Consider the following 19,988-nt stretch of genomic DNA (forward strand, 5'->3'; position numbering starts at 1 on the left):
CATTAATTAATTGGTAAACTTCAATGATTTTGGTGCTTTTTACGAGTGTTTTATGAGATTTTAAACACATCTCGACAAAATTTTATGCAAATTTTTCAAAATTTGGCCACGTTTTATTCATTTTTTACCATTTTTAATTATTTTAATGCTTTTACAAGTGTTTTTAAGTCATCCTAAAAATATTTTCAAGATGTTTTACGGAAACTAAGTAAAATAGCTAAAATTCAAGTTCCACGGTTTCAAAACATGCCTTTTTCCAACATACAGGTTTTTGATCAGACTCGAGCCAAGTATCTACCTACTTTAAATAGGTCTGGGCGCATTCTCTCTCATAATGTAATTATTTATGTAATTGGTTAGACATGTGGCTGAACCTATAGTTTCTGATTATTACCTCTATCAACTACCAGTAGGATTAATGTAATCTTATTTCATTATATCCATACTTCTTTAGATAACTCCATTGTCTACATTTGCAAAAAAACGAACTACCAGATAAGAAGACGAGAAAAATGAACAATTAAAAAAATACTACAGTGCGTACAACGATTGGTATAGCAAAATAACTACATAAAAATATCTCACTCAATTTGCACTCGAAAAAAATAAAATAAAAATATAACCATGCAAGAAGTCGGATTTTGGTATTCAAAACGTTTTTTTGTCGGGGTGCTGGCTTTTTTCGGTCAAATGAACATCTTTTCATTGAGAGCCAATATTAACATGGCCATACTCGACATGACGAGCAACCGTACAGAAACCATTGGAAATATCACTACCACTTACGTAAGTCCCACCATATTATTCTAATGATTTTCAATCACAGAATGAAACGTATCAATGAAAAATTATTTTTCCTCTGCAAGGATCCTGAATTCGAATGGGATTCAAAAACCAAAGGATTTCTTTTAGGCGTCCACTCTTATGGATCGTTGATAGGATTAGCAGGCGGATACCTGGCTTGGCGATTCGGAGGTTCCTCGGTCATCTCAATAAGTAGTCTGGTCACATCCATCTTAACTGTACTGAATCCGTTCGCCATTCGACTCAATTTCTACCTGTTTATAATATTTCGAATTTTGGAAGGTGCTTCTGAGGTAAATTTAAACGCATCACATTATTATTATGTATTAAAAAAAAAAAAATATCATACAAAAAGATATGAAATTTTCATTCATTTACAGGGATGCAAGTTTGTCAGCTTCCCAGAATTATGGACTCAGTGGTCTCCAGTACGAGACAGGTCGAAACTAATGGCAGTGACGCTGAGTGGAATGTACGCTGGACCAGCGATAACGTATCCTGTTTGTGGATACCTCATACAAAGATACGGATGGCCAGCAGCTTTCTACTTTACTGGTAATTTCATCAATGCATCATATATGAGCATCGAAGTTCATCCAATCCATCCATTGTCTAGTTTACCAGCAATTTTCTCTTCTATTTAAGGTGGAGTTTCTCTGATATGGACTGTAATATGGTTCATTTTCGTGCCCAATAGTCCTGCTACAGATAAATGGATATCTAAAGAGGAACTAAACTACATACAGCAGGATCCTCAACAAGGCAGACCCACAAACGTAAGTAGTCTAAATATGTACATACTCCAAGACATTAGATGACTTCTCACTCTTGAATCAAGTTACCATTCGCATTTCTTTCTGTAGGTGATCTCTGTATGGAAGAATATGCTGCTGAGTAAACCAGTGTACGCATTGTGTATTGTAAAACTAGTGTACAATTTTGGGCTTACAGTGGTTGTAACTTGTTTACCAATGTACATGAAAGGTATCTACTTAAGTGTAAATATTTCAGTTTTTATTTTTAGAATATCACAATGACTAAATGATGATTTATAATCACACAGATCTCACCCATACGAGGATTGATAAAGTAGGTATTTACTCGGCTATACCAACTGTAATAAACATATTCACGATACCAGTGGTTGGATTTATCGTAGACTATTTGCAGAATATCAACGCGTTAACCATATCTCAAGTGAGTGTTCACTGGATTCACTTGTGTAAGATTATGATTTAGGATTAAAGTAATCCAATCAGTCTGCAGTCCAATCGGCAAAAAGCGTTCATTTTTGAGGGGCAAAAAAATCAGCTGGCTTCTTGTACATATAAATACGATGGGGGTTAAAAATATCAGGAAAGACGAATTTTGGGTGTTTGAAGTTGCAAATTACGAGGAAGGGGTTGAGCCTGAAAATCCCAAACTAGCAAAATTGAGCGGCCCAAAAAAATTGTTTACAGAACAGTACAGGTCACCTCTCCCCGAATACGAGTTTACTTTAGCTGGGCTCGTACTCATTTTTTCGAGAAAAAAAAAATACGCATTTTGAGTAACCAAAAAAGTTTGAAAAAATAGCCAAAAAAGTGACAAAACATGAGCAAAACATTTACATAAATTCAGAAAAAAATTCATCATAAAAAAGTATTAGGACAAATTTTTGGGAAAAAATGAGATTTTTGGCGTTTTTTGCAAACAAAAAAGAGCACAACTTTTATCAATTTTTTTGCAAAAATTGAGACTTTTTGGCAATTTAGACAAAAGGTGAGACTTTCTGCTACTTTTGGCGGAAAAAGAGACTTTAACAATAATTTTAGCAAAAGCAGGACTTTTCATCCATTTTTGGAAATTTTGACAAAAATCAAGAAATTTCTGACAGTGAATTTGCAAAATGAAAGACTGAAAATGTTTGCAAAAAACAGAAAGTTTTTGGAAATTGTTGGTAAAACGAGATGCGTTTTGGAAATTTTTCGCAAAAGTGGGGCCGAATAGCAGTATTGCAATAAAGTGAGCATTTTTCGTTAAAAAGATAAAAGAAAGACTTTGACCATTTTAACAAAAAGCAAGACTTTTTGGCAATAAAAAACGAGATGTTTTCTCAATATTTCGCAAAAAGCAATTTTTTTGCAACTTTTGACAATTCTTGCCAAAAAAAGTTGTGCTTCAGAAATTTTTTTGAAAAAAAAATGACACTTATCTTCGGGATTTTTCGTGTGAAATTCCAATTTTTGGAAATTTTTAGCGATAAACAATACTTTTTGACAACTTTGAAACAAAAGATACTTGTGATTATTTTTGGAAAAAAGTGAGACATTTTTTCATTTGGAAAAATTTAATTTTCAAAAATTTTAAAAAAAGTAACTCGCTATTAAGTAGCAATAAAAATTTCAATTTTTTCAAAAAAGTGAGTATCTAACCAAAAGTTACTTGGTTACTCAAGTGACCTTGCCATAAATCAAAATGTGTAAAAATATTGCGAGAAACACATATTTTTTCAACAAAATGCTTCTCGAGCATTTTTGAAGAATTTCAAGCCAAGAACTGAGCCATGGTTTTAGGGATTTTCAAAACAATTGTCATGCAACCTATTAAAATGGGTTAAAATTGTGTCAGAAAATCAAAAATTCCAATCAAAACTTTTTTTGAGCACTTCTATAAAAATTTTGAGTCCAAAATTGATTTAAATTTTCAGGTTTAATCCTACGAAGAAATAATATCATGAGAACCATACATGATTTTTTTAAAGTCTCCAATATTATGACGCAAGTCTGGGCTTAAAATTCTCAAAAACTGCTCAAAAAAAGTTTTTGATGAAAATTATTGATTTTTTGCCGAAATTTTGAACCATCTACTTTTTAAAAAAATCCAGAAATCACGTCTACTTCTGAGCTCAAAACTCTTCCAAAATGCTCAAAAAATACTTTCTTTTAAATATTTGAATTTCCTTCGAAATTTTAACCCTTTTTGACAGATCACAAGACACATTTTCAAAACTCCCAAAAATCATGGTCCAATTTCGGACTCAAACTTCTTCAAAAAATATTTTGGTCGAAATATTTGAATTCCTCACAAAATTTTAACCTATTTTGATAGGTCGTAAGGTCACTTTTGAATTATTCTACAACGGTTCATTTTTACTCTACATTGGAATCTCACCAGGGTCGAAAAAGTGAAGCAATTTTGAAAATTTGTGGTTTTCTGCCTCCACCCCCTCCCACCCGTGCGACTGTGAAAATCCAAAATATGACTCTTCTGACATTTTTGACCGAAACTACAAAAGGCCAATTGGATTTTTTGAGCCTGCAAAAATTGCAGTAAAATTCTATTTTTACAATAATTATGTACTTTTTGCCCATTAGACTAAGTACATAGTATAGACTGCAATGTCTGGCACCAAATTACATTTTTATTTTCAAATTACAACACAGATACATAAATTATTCGCATGCAGCTCTTTTGCACTCGGAGGCTTAATACTTTTCGCTATGGGATTTTCATCTCATGATATGATTTTGTTGATGGCGTATTTGACGGTATTCAAATTGACAGTATCAGTGACTTATGTGATAGCCAAGTAAGATCAAAAAAAAAGGTCATCTTTGATTCTGTATAATCTTAATCTCACTCATCAAAACCCTTTCCTGCAGCTTGAACGCAATTGTTTTGGCTCCAAAATGCTCCAGTATCGTGACCAGTTTCTTATCACTGTTTCACATGGCAGCATCAGTGATTGCTCCGCTCATTATCGGTTTTATCGTTACTGATCATGTATGTGTAATGTACCCAAAATACGTATTCAGAGTGATCATACGACCCTTCACTCACTTTACTTTCATATTTTCCCGTAGAAACCTTCTCAATGGAACATCTGTTTTGTGACATTCGGAATCATCAGTTTATTCGGAGCACTGACTTTTCTAATCTACGGATCCGGTGAACCACAGCCATGGACATATTCGGTCGAACAACAACCTACAGAATGTGATGATGTACCCAAAGAAAATAAACTTGGTGACTGAACCTGTAGAATGATGTGTATTTTATATACTTTAATAATAATTCGAGCAGACGAGTAAAATTTTTCGAGCAAACCTGGCTCGATTTTAAATTCAAGTCAAGCCACTCAAATGTGGAAGTGATTTTTGAATGGAGGCTCAGACCTGTGTTCTTAAAATATCTAATAATATAAAAATTATAACTTCCAACATTTTGCAATGTAAACACGAAGATAAACTTTATCGGCAATACTTTCTTATCAAATTCAAGTACGAAATTAATTTCTCAAATAAAACGACTCAATTAATACCTCAAGAGATCTGTCATAGTTCGTATACGTGTTTTTATGAAATGAAAACATTTTCTGTAAGTGCAAAATCATGAAGTAGATCGGTTCGTGATTTCAAAAGTGTCTTTAGTAACTTACTAAGCTTACAAAATAAAGAAAATTATCTGAATACTTTGACTATAATCCAATTCGCGTCAATCGTATTTATTCGTTTCCAAACAAGGTAAGAAATTTGATACTTTATTCATCCAGCATTTTTATTCCACGCACGACAATTTCTCCACTTCTATTCATCAAAATGCACTCAAAGCCTCCAAATTTCTTCTTCTCCAAACGTCACCTGGTAGCAATTTTGGTATTTTTTGGAATGTTGAATTTGTTTGCATTGCGAGCAAATTTGAGCATAGCTATCGTGGATATGACATCGAACCATACAACTACAATTGGAAATCAAACAGTGACCAAAGTAAGATTCTCCAATTTTCATACATATCAACTGTCCAATAATTTTCGACCTCCCCCTCTACCTCTCCCATTTCATTTTTTGGCAAACGAAGAGAGTTTCGTGTCTATATTTACCCAATGAACACTAAGATGAAATCTGTTACATTTCATCCGACCGTTTTTTCTGCAAAAAAATGAACAACACGAATAAATGAAATTGGAAAACTACAGTAGAGGGAGTTAAGAATTAATTGGACCAGCAATAGACAGTAGACACGTAAAAATTCACTCAATTCAAGATTTTTTTTACCTTCAGGAACCAGATTTCGACTGGGATTCCAAAACTAAAGGCATGGTTATCAGCCTTTTCGGAGCTGGTTTTGCTTTCGGCGTATTTGGAGCAAGTTTATCAATCAAAATCGGAGGCACTAGGATATTCGGCATTGGTTTAACTTTAACAGGACTAATCACTTTATTAACGCCAGCCATCGTTCGGGCCAATTTTCAACTATTTTGCTTGGCCAGATTTTTAGAAGGTGTTTTGGAAGTGAGATATATTTTGAAAAATATAAAAATGAACATCGATCATTTAGTATTCGCTAAATAATGTGTTTGACTTTCGCAGAGCTTCACATTTGTGAGCATACCAGAAATATGGTCCAAATGGGCACCTCTTAGAGAAAGATCCAAGCTTTTTTCATATGGTTATACTGGAGTATATGTCGGAACAGCTGTTGCGTACCCGTTATGTGGGTATTTCATGTACAAATGGGACTGGTCTGCTGCTTTTTATGCCACAGGTAAATGGAAAGTACATGAAAATATCTACACAGTAAGGTTCATTCGTCTTTGAGCAAAGAAAAAGGATCGGAGTCCGATTTATCTGAGTAAAAACGTTCCAGATATCTCAGACAGCTTCTCATTAACGGACATTTTTCAGAATTCAAAATGCGATTTTTGTTTCCTTTACAGGAGGAATGACCATAATATGGTCCATATTCTGGTTCTCACTGATAAGCGTGGATCCTTCCAAAGACAAGTTCATTTCGAAAAAAGAAGCCCAATATTTGAAACAAAACGATAACATTGAAAAGCCCAAAAACGTAAGTTGATATTTCTTACAAAAATGCAAAGCAACTGAACGTTTACAAAAGTCGCTAATTCAAGGATTTGAAAATTTGGAAAAAAATCTTCACCTCGAAACCATCGTGGGCGCTGTGTTGCGCCAAATTCACTTATGGAGTAGGGTTCACTGTGGTTGTGATATGTTTACCTATGTACATCAAAGGTATCAAAAATTTATGTACCTATTATTTTATAGGCTACTTCCTTCAACTCGTTATCTAATTAATATGGGTAAATTCATTGGGAATTATTTTTCGAACAGATACAACAAACGTGAATATTGGAAAAATTGGAATTTTATCAGCCCTACCTAACGTGGTCAGCATTTTTACGTTGCCCTTCTTCGGCTGGTTGACCGATTACGTGCAGAATAAGAATTTCACCACCGTTACGAAAGTAAGCATTTGTGGATAATTTTTTCAAGTATTTGGACTACTCATTTCAGTAGGAACCTGTACAGTGTACATTTACCTCTAAAGATAAAACGTTCAAAAAAGTACTCACCTCAATATACAAATCTCCATTTTAGCTGCTGCTTCATTTCCCTCCATGGAAATCTGAAAATACATAGTAATACTTTGTTAATTTTTTTCACACCAACAGGAGCATAAAATTTTTATGAGCGTAGGTTTCATCAGTGGTGCTATTCTACTATTTATCGTCTCATTCACAACAAATTTCAATATTTCTATCATAAGTATAACAATTTTCAAAGCCATGTCTTCATTGAACTACTTGATTATTCAGTAAGTAACTCAATGTAATAATAATTACTTCATATGTATCATTTGACAAGTGCATTGCATAATATAATAAAAATGGCTCTCTTGTTGAGAAAATTAATTTTCATTACTCCCTTTTGCATTTCAGCGTCAGCCCTCTGTATTTAGCACCCAAATGCTCGAGTATGTTATCAGCATTCAATGGACTATGTTATTCATTCAGCACAGCGAGTGTACCAACGGTCGTAGGATTTCTTGTAACATCTCAGGTGTGTAATTTTTCAATTCAAAAAAATTTTAATATGGCACGCTTTGAATCGAGGAAATTTCTCAATGTTAAACTATTGAAACTTTTACTTATGTTGCAGAGTAAATCCGAATGGAACACGTGTTTCTTAGTATTTGGATCTGTATTGATATTAGGCACTTTAATTTACGTTATTTTCGGTTCAAGTGAACCTCAACCCTGGTCCTATGTTAAAACACAAGAAGATAGGAAGAATTCGGAAATGAATAAAAATTAAATACAATATGTACCTAATGTTAATTTTTTCAAAAATTGTTTTCATTCAAGACGCAAAAGATTCAATGACAGTTTCAAAATGGTTCAAAAGTCACAATTTTTGACCTCTCGATCCCTAAACAAGTTATGTTTGGAGAGGAAATGATTTTCATTTTTAGATTGACTATGAGAAGAAAAATGGACTCAGGACTCTTGAGCTATCCTCAAAACTTTTTTTTTTTTTTGAAAAATCGAATGATTTCAAATTTATTTTATCAACATCGTCATCATTTAACATTGTGGTGGGCTGTCAAGACTAGCTCGTCAAAACATAAATATATGTAGGTAGTTCATTCAGTTTCAAAAAAAAAAGTTCTGAGGGGTGATCTAAGTAATCAAACTTTTATCTTTATTCCTTCAAAAGATATGTTTCCACGAATAAAAAAGCTACAGACACGTGGACAATGTTAGTAAAATATGAAAACACAAGAACTTATGGAAATACTTACGTATTAATTAAGCTCTAAAAACTTGCACGAGACATATGTTTCGCTTTATTTCATCCTCCACCCCTGTGATGTATGTTGATCCACGGGTTATTTAATACTCAGATCCAATATGTACAAATGTTCGAACTATAGCTATCGTCTAGATTATTCTAGAACTAAAACGGAAATACATAAGGCGCGCGCATACGATTATACATAACAACCCTTCCGGGCAAAATAAATCTAAACTATCAGTAATGATAAAATCTAAAAATACATGAAAATGATAAATTTAATCGATAATTTGAACGAATTAAAGATTTAATCCAGTGGGAGCTCGAACTGTTCGTTCCGACCTCCGAAACGTAGGTACCGGCAGGCGAGAGACTGACGCATTCAGCGCTGGAGCTGCCGTAGGTTGTGACGCTGTTCGTCTATCATTCGCGCCTTGATCAGCGGTGCGTCTCTCCTCCATGGCCGGAAAAATTGTACTTCGCGTACGTAAATTCGATCGTTGAATTCGTGGATTAGGATCGGAGACAGGCGGTGGTACGTTGCACTTCCGCAACTGATTGCTGTTCCTTTTCAGCTCGTACCCGTCGTCCAATTTAACCATAAAATGGGCTTTTCCCAACGTCTTCGAGATAGTGCCGAATTTCCATTTTTCACCAACGTAGTTGCGAGATTGGACGCGATCGCCAACAGCAAAGTCCGCCAAACGATTATCGATTTGTTCAGGGTCGTTCTTCGGTTCGCGATACGTCAATAAATCCATCTCTGTTCGAATATTCACACCATATAATCGTTCGCTAGGTGTATCGTCGCTGCTACTCAACGGAGTTGATCTGTATTTCTGTAGAAATCTGGAAACTCGTTCTGGGATTGGGCCGATCATCGTTTTTAGCGCTTTTTTCAGGATTTGAACGAAAATTTCAGCTTGTCCGTTTGTTGCTGGGTGACCCAGTGCGCAAAATCGTTGCTGGATACCACATTGTCGGCAAAATTCAACAAATTGGGTCGATTTGAATATTGTTGCGTTGTCTGAAACCAACATTTGCGGGTTACCGAATCGTCCGAAAAATTCACTCAGATTCTTGATAGTCGAATCGGAAGTAGGCGCGTGTTTTTCAACAATAATTTCAGGCCATTTCGTAAACGAATCGATGATTACGAAAAAATAAAAATTATCAACTGGACCAGCGTAGTCCATGTGAATACGTTCGAATTTCTTGGTAGGCGCTTCCCAGTGATGGGTAATTTGTTTCGGATTTTTCTGCACAAGGCAACAAGCGGAGCAAGACTTTACCAACTTTTCAATATCGTTATCAATACCTCGCCACCAACAAAAACGTCTCGCTAATTTCTTCATACGTACGACACCAATATGTGCGGAGTGGAGTTGACGAAGTATTTGAGGTTGGAGTGTCTTCGGAATTACGACACGTTGTCCTTTTAAGATCATACCAAATTCTAAACAGAATTCAGGATTCGTTTCTTCACCCTTGAATAAGTTATCACGTAGAATGGATAAGTCTGGGTCTTTGCTGATTTCTTCACAAATGCGTTTAGCATTTATTATCTCGTCAGAGATCGTTCGAATCTGCTTAACGTTGATAACAGAGTCAGTATCGAGAGCGTTGTTATCACATTTACGGGGGGCGCGGGAAAGGTAGTCGGCGTTCTTGTGGTGTTCTGCTTTCCGATGCTCGACAATATAATCAAAACCAGATAAGAACATCGCATAACGTACCAGTCTGGAAGCAGTCACCGTAGAAATATCTTTGCTTGGGTTAAAAATAAACGTCAGTGGTTTATTATCAACGATCAACGTGAATTTGCGACCGTACAAATACTGATAAAATTTCTTGATAGCCCAAACAACAGCAGTAGCCTCCCTATCAATTTGGCTATAGTGAGCTTCAGCTTTTGTAAGCGACCTTGAAGCGAAAGCGATCGGACGTTCTTGATGATTAAGAACATGCGAGAGTACACCAGATAAACCATACGGACTCGCATCTGTCGCTAACGTTACAGGTAACATCGTTGAATATGGTACTAAAACATGATCGCTGGCTATTTCCATCTTGATTTTACGAAACGCCGCTTCACAATCGCCATTCCATGCAAATTTTGCATTTTTATGAAGCAGTTGGGTTAACGGATGTAGGATAGATGCCGCATCTGGAATGAATTTTGCGTAATAATTCACCATACCGACTAAACAACGAACGTCATCGGCATTCTCAGGTCTAGGCGCATCTAATAAATCACGCACTTTTTCGTCTGCTTTGTGTAACCCAAACTGATCGATTTTATAACCCAGGTACACGATTTCAGTACAGAAAAACTTTGACTTACGTAAGTTGATATGAATATCATTAGCCGCAAGTTTTTCAAACAGTCGTTTCACACGTTCAAAGCATTCACGAACAGTGTTACCGGATACAACGAAGTCGTCAATGTATACAGATGTACCTTCTAAATCAGCAATCAATTTATCCATAAGATCTTGCCAGGCATTTGGCGCAATAGCCACACCAAAAAATAGCCGCCATACGAGGAATGTACCCAGATGAGTAGATAACGCCAAAATTGCAGCACTAGCAGCATCCATACCATAATGTAGATAAGCTCGGTATATGTCAAAGATACAAAAATACTTGCCGCGTAGTCTGTTGAATATGTACTCACTGACGAAAATAAAAATCACTTTTACAAGAAAAAACACTATATTTATTGTTACGAGAACTGCGAACTGCGACGGCCGTTTCGGTACAGCACGTACCATCTTCAAGGCATGAAAACAGAATGAAAAATTTATTACATAGTATTCGTCGAGAGATTAAAATTACGTGAAGTGCTTAGGATAAAGGGAGGGGGGTAGGTACATTCGTTTGTGTAAGCGGAAAGCTGCGCAGTAGGTTATGTTGGATGCTGGTTGGAGCTTTGACGACTTCGTTGAGGACATTGTAATTGTTTTTGGTATGTTTGAATACCTCAAAATCTTCAAGCGCATCAAGACGTTTGCCTTTATTTTCCACATGCAGGATTTTGAAGTCGAAATTGGAAGAGTGGTTTTTGGAGAGTAGGTGGTCTGCAAATGTAGAGATTCCTGGCTTTTTATTTTTCCAAGCTGCGAGATGTTCGTTGATGCGGACTTTAAAGGCTCTACCAGTCTGCCCAATGTAGACAGCCTTACAAGTGCTACATTCAAGCCTATAGACTCCACTTTTCCGATCACTAGGTATTTTGTCCTTATTGTTGCAGAGGAGATTGGCAATAGTATTCTTCGATTTAAAGGCAAACTTTACAGGCTTTTCGAGATCTAGGTACTTAAGCTTATTATTTAAGGAGTTCGTGAGTTTACAGGTGATTGGTCCATTATAGTTAAATTTTTTCCAGATTATCTTACTGTTAACATCGCGGAGAGTCGTCACCTTAGCCTTAAATAGCACATTTTTCCTCCTACACAGAAGTTTTTGGACCATCTTTGGGGGGTAGCCATTATTTTTAGCAATTTCGTAAATGGTATGAAGTTCTTTGTGGAAATTAGGCTTAGACAGAGGTACACTGAGAAGGCGATCTATGAGGTAGCGGAGCCCCGCTTGCTTGTGGTTAGAATGGTGTACCGAATTACTATTGATGAGTATGTCCGAGTATGTGGGTTTACGAAATATGTCGAAGTTGAATTTACCATGATCTATAGATATAGAGATGTCTAGAAAGTTGATGTTAGCACCACCTATTTCTAAAGTGAATTTTATAGGGTCAAAGATTGAGTTTATATACGTGTGAAATTCGTTCAACTGAGATATGGTACCTGTCCATAAGCCTAATGTATCGTCTACGTAACGATGCCAGAAGATGAGGAGGGAGGAGAGGGGGTGCGTCATGATTATGGATTCAACATGCGCCATGAAAATTTCGGCCATATGAGAAGCGATAGGCGATCCCATGTAATAAATTTTTCATTCTGTTTTCATGCCTTGAAGATGGTACGTGCTGTACCGAAACGGCCGTCGCAGTTCGCAGTTCTCGTAACAATAAATATAGTGTTTTTTCTTGTAAAAGTGATTTTTATTTTCGTCATTATGCAAAGCACTAAAAGTGATAACTTCCTTAAAACATTAGAATGGGCAAGTACAGCCAAACTTTGTTTTCTTTTCCAAAAGTACAAGCTAAAATTTTGTGAGTGCTCCCAACACCTCCACTTCAACAGCACATGTAAACGCAAGAAGGTAGTACCAACCTATATAAACATACGAACACGCACCACTACCATAGCCGCTCAAAAAGCTCTCAGGTTTGCTCAGTATAAATGGTTGATGGAAGAAATCAGACACTGGCATGTTCAGCGCGATTTATATTCAACGTACCTATATGCCATGTACTCTAAACTGGTTCAAAAACTACATCACTCCGAGCTCACATCTTTCCTAGATCGTGTACACCATCAGGTTAGCCAAATGATTTTCAAAATGAGGGTTAGGCACGCCAAAAAGATAACCAAATTACTTCAGCAACAACATCACCAAAACTGGCAAAGCTCTGCTTCCACCACCCCTCCTCCCCAAACCTTCTACCCACGGTTTCAAAACTGCACAACAGTTCAATTTACAACGGAAGAAGTCGACTTGCTATGCAAAGGGCTAAAACATAACCTACCTACAAATACGTATCAGCAGTTTTTTGAATTAGGAATCGATGTAGCAGCGAACATGGACAAAGTGCACCAAGAAGTCTACTCATCCACTTTTAATGAAATACTTTCACGCAACAATACCACACACGCAGGGAAGCACACCGCTGATAAAGTTACCGTCAATAACCTACGTGAAAAGATATGTAATAACCAACTCATTTTAACAAAAGCTGATAAAGGTAATACCATCGCTATAATACGTAAAGACGAATACACTGCTAAAGTTAACGATTTCCTGAACGATAATTACGCTGTTATTATTAGAGATCCTATGAACTATATTGTAGCTAAAACTAGACGTATCATTAAGGAGTCCTCTCACCTGATACCTATAGATAGGCATAAATACCTCATCGAGATGAACCCCCAACCCCCCCGCTTGTATGGACTATTAAAAATACACAAACCTACCATGCCAATCCGCCCAGTCGTTTCATACATCGGCATGCCGCTTTATAATCTCGCTAGGTTCATTGATAAAACGTTGAAAGTGAACGTTCCATTCATCTCTCCCTATCAGATAAAAAGCACGTCTGAACTGCTCGGTAAAATCATTCACGTTCCTATACCTAGCAATGCTATACTTTTCTCCTTCGATGTTGTTTCTTTATATTCAAAAATACCTTTAGACAAATGCGAAGAAATTGTTCACAATCTCATTGACGCATCCGAATTAGACCATAATACTTCTGACCAACTCAAAAAGCTCGTATCCTTCGTTATGCACAATAACATCTGTAAATTTAATGACATCTTCTACCAATTTCCAAATGGGTTCCAAATGGGATCGCCTATCGCTTCTCATATGGCCGAAATTTTCATGGCGCATGTTGAATCCATAATCATGACGCACCCCCTCTCCTCCCTCCTCATCTTCTGGCATCGTTACGTAGACGATACATTAGGCTTATGGACAGGTACCATATCTCAGTTGAACGAATTTCACACGTATATAAACTCAATCTTTGACCCTATAAAATTCACTTTAGAAATAGGTGGTGCTAACATCAACTTTCTAGACATCTCTATATCTATAGATCATGGTAAATTCAACTTCGACATATTTCGTAAACCCACATACTCGGACATACTCATCAATAGTAATTCGGTACACCATTCTAACCACAAGCAAGCGGGGCTCCGCTACCTCATAGATCGCCTTCTCAGTGTACCTCTGTCTAAGCCTAATTTCCACAAAGAACTTCATACCATTTACGAAATTGCTAAAAATAATGGCTACCCCCCAAAGATGGTCCAAAAACTTCTGTGTAGGAGGAAAAATGTGCTATTTAAGGCTAAGGTGACGACTCTCCGCGATGTTAACAGTAAGATAATCTGGAAAAAATTTAACTATAATGGACCAATCACCTGTAAACTCACGAACTCCTTAAATAATAAGCTTAAGTACCTAGATCTCGAAAAGCCTGTAAAGTTTGCCTTTAAATCGAAGAATACTATTGCCAATCTCCTCTGCAACAATAAGGACAAAATACCTAGTGATCGGAAAAGTGGAGTCTATAGGCTTGAATGTAGCACTTGTAAGGCTGTCTACATTGGGCAGACTGGTAGAGCCTTTAAAGTCCGCATCAACGAACATCTCGCAGCTTGGAAAAATAAAAAGCCAGGAATCTCTACATTTGCAGACCACCTACTCTCCAAAAACCACTCTTCCAATTTCGACTTCAAAATCCTGCATGTGGAAAATAAAGGCAAACGTCTTGATGCGCTTGAAGATTTTGAGGTATTCAAACATACCAAAAACAATTACAATGTCCTCAACGAAGTCGTCAAAGCTCCAACCAGCATCCAACATAACCTACTGCGCAGCTTTCCGCTTACACAAACGAATGTACCTACCCCCCTCCCTTTATCCTAAGCACTTCACGTAATTTTAATCTCTCGACGAATACTATGTAATAAATTTTTCATTCTGTTTTCATGCCTTGAAGATGGTACGTGCTGTACCGAAACGGCCGTCGCAGTTCGCAGTTCTCGTAACAATAAATATAGTGTTTTTTCTTGTAAAAGTGATTTTTATTTTCGTCATTATGCAAAGCACTAAAAGTGATAACTTCCTTAAAACATCATGTACTCACTGCTTGGCATCGGATATCGGTATTCTTTCAGCTGAGGGTTTACGGTAAGCTTGTAGTTGGCGCAAACACGAATCGAACCATCGCTTTTCTCAACAGGAACTAGAGGTGTACCCCACTGACAGTTTTCAGTTTTCTCAATGATGCCTTCTTTCTGCATTTTTTCAAGTTCATCATTCACCTTAGCTTCTAACGAGTAAGGAAGTGGTCTGGGTTTGATGAAAATCGGTTTGGCATCTTCTTCCAATATGAGCGAACATTGAGCATTTGGAATTTTACCAACTTTCTGAGTACACGTGTCAGAAAATTTTTCCATCAAATGAATACGTAGCGTTTCAGCTTCGGGAACAGAAGTCACGTTGTTTACTTTACTAAAGTTCAAAATATCTTTAGTCATGCCCAATTTTCGAAGCCATTCGCGACCAACGAGCGTTTGAGCTTCGTCATCATCAACAATATATAATGGAAGCGTTTCAGTAACATTACGATAGGTTACTTGGACCGTAGCAATTAGTTCAGGTTGAAAAACTTTACCCAAGTATTCACAGAATCGATCTTCGTTTTTCCAAGCATTAGGTAACTTTAAGCCCTTCAATTTCGACTTCGGAATGATCGTAATCAGACTTCCAGTATCAACTTCGAATAGAAAATCAACGCCGTTCACTATCAGGGTAACTTCGATTATGTCCCATTCAGGCTTTTGTAAGCTAAACTTCGCCCGTACCTGTCCGCAACCAAAGATACCATCGAAATCGTCATACGTAGGAGCAATGTAGTTGGTACGTTCGGAGTTGCTAAGTTTTTTCTCCGTTTTCGAAGCAGGATCCGCGTTTCGTTTACTGGACTGACAGATTCGTGATAAATGACCATTTTTTGTTGCATTTATGGCAACGAACTGATCTGCTCAGTTTACATTTATCTGTTGTATGGTTATCAAGTCCGCAACGTAAACATTTACCTTGATTATCAGGATCGGAAGAATGATGATTCTTTTTCGGCGCATTTCGATGATTATTTCTGGAATCATTAGGATTTTGGCGCGATTTTGAACGGTAATTTCGATAGGTTTCCGATTTCTTATTCCCAATTTTATTCACGGATTGAGTGTTTTCTGGTTTCCGGTCAGTTTTGAGTTCTTTTGATTCAGCTTGAGAAGCTTCAATTACCACAGCATTTTTAACAGCTTGCTCGAACGTAGTAGCATGGGGATCAGCTTCAGCGAGCAGTTTGATGCGGATTGCGTCATCCTTCACACCCCTGGTAAATTGAGATTTCAAGTGATCGTCAGCAGTAGATTTTTTACAGTTTTGACAAGTAAAATCGCATCTAGCCGCGATCTTTTTTAATTCAGCCACATACTGAGCCACAGTTTCAGTCAGTTCTTGTTGGCGCAATAAAAATCTGTGCCTTTCAACGATGACACTGGCAACCGGATTGAAATGATTCGTCAAAAGCGTTTGAATTTGAGCAAACGTTTTCTTATTTGGCTCATCTGGAGCAGTCAAGTCAACCAAAATTTGGTGGGTTTTCGGATTCAGACTGTCAATAAGCAGGTTTACCTTTTCTGGATCAGATTTATTTTCCAATTTATTTGTAGCCAAATACGTGTTGAAACGTTTCATGTAGGTATCAAAGGTTTCAACAGTTTCATCGAATGGATCAGGCTTGGATACTGGTTGAGATTGCGAAGTTAACAGTTGAGTCAGGACTCGGAGTAATTCCGAAACATCCGGTTGTGATTGTGAAGTGGATGGTGGATCGTCTTTGGTCATTTTAATAATTTTCATCGACTGGTCATCGAAAATGATCGCACCGCGGCACACACGAACTGTTAACGATTCGCAAAATTACGAAAATATACAATTTTTTTATTACATTAGCGCGATATGCACAAGAAAAAAAACGCACCATGCACAAAAATAAGAGTCACATTATCCTCGTCGCCACTGTGATGTATGTTGATCCACGGGTTATTTAATACTCAGATCCAATATGTACAAATGTTCGAACTATAGCTATCGTCTAGATTATTCTAGAACTAAAACGGAAATACATAAGGCGCGCGCATACGATTATACATAACAACCCCTTTGTTCCTGAGTTTCATTAAAAAAATAACTTCCCATTTTTTAATTTGCCCTCGACTTCAAAAGAAGTGGCAACAAAAGCTCCCCCCAATTTAAAGAATTCAATATTTTTTTTTTACAAATAATCACCTTTCGAAGATAAATTGCCCCCGATCTCTCAAGCAATATTGGCTCCTTTGAACTGAGTCCCTCAAGGTTTGCTTATATTTTTTGAAAATTTGAATTTGAGCACATTTGTTTCAAATTTTTAAAAATTTATCCGTTGCGTTTTCTTATACATTTCGTTCGATATGAGAAAGAGGAACAGAAGAAGAACTTTTCTTGAGGGACGAAAAAGAAACTCATTTAGAGGGATTCTGAGACTTGAATACTTCATTTCAAGTCAATTTTCTGATTTTTTTCAAATTTGAAAAGGAAGAGGGCTCCAAAAAATGCAGAGTATTGCTGAATGAACTGGAGAAAAATAGTTATCCGGGAAGATTCTGTCGCAGGAATTGAAAGTGTAAAATCATTTTACATTTCATTCTTTTGATTTATTTCAACTTGGAGGGGCTTCGTGAAAGAAAACCAGAATTTTAAAAATTTGGCACATTCTGTTGTTTTATTTTTCAGGATGTTTTAAATTTGATGAACGTTGCATGGGAGGCTGAGGGAGAATTTCTTCTTTGAAAATATAGCTTATTCTTAGAAAAATTAAGCTGAAGAAATTAAGAATGTCTGAAGAATATTTTTCACTACCCACAATTTGGTGGCTTTTCAAAATTACTTAATTTTCAGTAAAAAACTAACATTTGCAGGTTGTTTCTTTGTTTTCCTGTTTCGATTTTTCAAAAAAAAAAAAAATAATAACAACTTTGAGGAATGGGAGCTCAAAAAAATGAATAAACAATGAGAAGTGTTCAAATTAAATGCTCACGAAATGGCACAAAAACGAGAAAATGTCTCCTTAGAACCGTTTGAAGTGTTATAAAAATTATTCGAAGTTTATCCAACATATTAAAATAGCTACGCAGGGCGGTAAAAAAAAGTAAGCAAAAACCACTAAAATTTGGTGTAAAAATTTGGAAAATTTACTCTTCAATTTGAGAGATGAGAAAGTTGCTGAAAACATTACAAAAAATTCGTAAAAAAAAATTTCTTCCAATAGGAAAAATACCAGAAAAAAATCATAAAAATTGATAAAATATATTTTTTTTTGCAGACAAGTTTAGAAACACTATTAAATCAAGTTGATCGAAGTGGTTCTAGGTGTGTAAAAAAATTTGAAAAAGATACCCTATTTCTATTTATTTTGCTTGAAACAATCGAAAAAATGATCAGTTTCCTACAGTACATTAAGGGCGAGTTGTACCAAACGCGAGTAAACTTTACTCATAACCCACAATCAAATGAACTGCGATTAGAGTTCAACTTGTAATCTACTGTTGCACAAACGCGAGTCAATGTGAGTTTAGCTGAACTCAGATTTTTATGGAAATTTCACTGTTATCATAAAATTTGTATACAAATACTGGTGGAATCTAGTAAGATACATACTAGAAGACAGTTTGACATGTTTATCTTCCATATCATGCCTTTTTTTCAACGAGTTTGTAATTAATTTTACTCTTGATAACAAAACAAGCCTTATTGTTCCGTTTCTAAGAAAAATCAAACTAAAATAGGTATGAGCCAAACTACGAATTTATCAGGTACCTAATCGCTGTTTAACTTTGGTTTAATTTCCAAAAATTCCGAAAATCGGGGTAGGTAATTCCATAAAAGTAGGTAGGTATGTATCGTTAATTTTCGTGATTTTTCTGGTAAGTACATATGTATTATGACGGATAAATTTTACATTACTGATTACTTTGAAAGATTTAAAAATGTTTCAAAAATCTGACCATCGATAAAACATTTTTCAAAGATCGAAAAATTCATTTTTAAATTTTTAGCAGAATTTTTAGTCCAGAAATCACATCAGAATGAAAATTTGAATAATTACAAGTAAATAAAATTCATAAAAAAAGTCCAGTTTTCTCTCCTAAATTTTAAATTTTTTTCACACAAAAATTCTACCAAAATTCCGGGCAAGTATTATGCTAATTTTGAAGCCGTCGTCAAAAAATATTGATTTATTCATTTTTCGATTTCACATACTTACTTACGACTTGGGGCCAATGGTCCTCATCACTTTTGACTTCTTGGAACCATAAATATCTACAATTTCTTCGAGAACAAAAATTCAGATAATGAATCAACCAACTCGCACAAGTATGCTCGAATCTGAAGAATCATTGTTCTAAGACAACATCAAAAGTAAGTATGTTCCTACATCCTACATACAATGGCACGTTTTCTGAGATGTTTTTAACGTCACTCGTAAATCACACATATCTCATAGAAAATCAGCACCAAGCTAATTGACATTCATTTTTTTTTTTTTTACAACTCTACTCAAAACTGTTGCCCATATAGGCCCCATTTTTTTATTTTTTATCGATTTTTCTCCGAATGCATTAGATACAGTGACATTCTTCGGGTAATTTTCAAATTTTTCCTCGAATTGATCAATAATTTGAACCTGTTCGCATCACGTTTGACATGATCATAATTTTCCTACATACAATGATAATACCAGAAACACGTCCAATGAGTCATCCTACGTCATGGGATGGGCACAGAAAAGGGTTCAGCGAATTTTTTCACAATGTTCAGTGTTCTGAAAACAGGTTAATAAGTTATAAGTACCCGCGGTCC

General features: G+C 36.1%; 2 protein-coding genes and 1 long non-coding RNA gene across 3 annotated transcripts in view; 2 read left to right on the forward strand and 1 right to left on the reverse strand.

The window, feature by feature from the left end:
* Nucleotides 1-19,988, reverse strand: part of LOC135837246 (uncharacterized) — an 84,148-nt gene that overhangs the window by 34,705 nt on the left and 29,455 nt on the right. Inside the window, exon 5 of the long non-coding RNA XR_010557157.1 lies at nucleotides 7,160-7,212. This is a non-coding gene — a long non-coding RNA (uncharacterized LOC135837246). The remainder of the gene's footprint in view (nucleotides 1-7,159; nucleotides 7,213-19,988) is intronic.
* LOC135837242 (vesicular glutamate transporter 3-like) lies at nucleotides 471-4,830 on the forward strand. The gene is made up of 9 exons (XM_065352453.1): nucleotides 471-786; nucleotides 867-1,097; nucleotides 1,185-1,359; nucleotides 1,450-1,580; nucleotides 1,668-1,788; nucleotides 1,868-2,001; nucleotides 4,230-4,375; nucleotides 4,449-4,569; nucleotides 4,650-4,830. Exons 1-9 carry the CDS (start codon nucleotides 625-627, stop codon nucleotides 4,818-4,820), a joined length of 1,392 nt encoding a protein of 463 aa, XP_065208525.1. The 5' UTR covers nucleotides 471-624; the 3' UTR covers nucleotides 4,821-4,830.
* Nucleotides 5,154-7,913, forward strand: LOC135837243 (vesicular glutamate transporter 2.2-like). The gene is made up of 9 exons (XM_065352454.1): nucleotides 5,154-5,552; nucleotides 5,847-6,077; nucleotides 6,156-6,330; nucleotides 6,503-6,633; nucleotides 6,698-6,818; nucleotides 6,918-7,051; nucleotides 7,259-7,401; nucleotides 7,526-7,646; nucleotides 7,746-7,913. Exons 1-9 carry the CDS (start codon nucleotides 5,385-5,387, stop codon nucleotides 7,899-7,901), a joined length of 1,380 nt encoding a protein of 459 aa, XP_065208526.1. The 5' UTR covers nucleotides 5,154-5,384; the 3' UTR covers nucleotides 7,902-7,913.

Source organism: Planococcus citri, chromosome 2, assembly GCF_950023065.1.
Source record: "Planococcus citri chromosome 2, ihPlaCitr1.1, whole genome shotgun sequence".
Classification (NCBI taxonomy): domain Eukaryota; kingdom Metazoa; phylum Arthropoda; class Insecta; order Hemiptera; family Pseudococcidae; genus Planococcus; species Planococcus citri.

What these genes read in the sequence shown, in the direction of transcription:
- LOC135837242 (XM_065352453.1), top strand. Translation starts at nt 625, where the DNA reads ATGCAAGAAGTCGGATTTTGGTATTCAAAACGTTTTTTTGTCGGGGTG. An exon ending in TTTTGGAAGGTGCTTCTGAG is followed by an intron (nt 1,098 to 1,184) that starts GTAAATTTAAAC and finishes ATTCATTTACAG; the next exon opens with GGATGCAAGTTTGTCAGCTT. An exon ending in AACAAGGCAGACCCACAAAC is followed by an intron (nt 1,581 to 1,667) that starts GTAAGTAGTCTA and finishes TTCTTTCTGTAG; the next exon opens with GTGATCTCTGTATGGAAGAA.
- LOC135837243 (XM_065352454.1), top strand. Translation starts at nt 5,385, where the DNA reads ATGCACTCAAAGCCTCCAAATTTCTTCTTCTCCAAACGTCACCTGGTA. An exon ending in TTTTAGAAGGTGTTTTGGAA is followed by an intron (nt 6,078 to 6,155) that starts GTGAGATATATT and finishes TGACTTTCGCAG; the next exon opens with AGCTTCACATTTGTGAGCAT. An exon ending in ACATTGAAAAGCCCAAAAAC is followed by an intron (nt 6,634 to 6,697) that starts GTAAGTTGATAT and finishes CGCTAATTCAAG; the next exon opens with GATTTGAAAATTTGGAAAAA.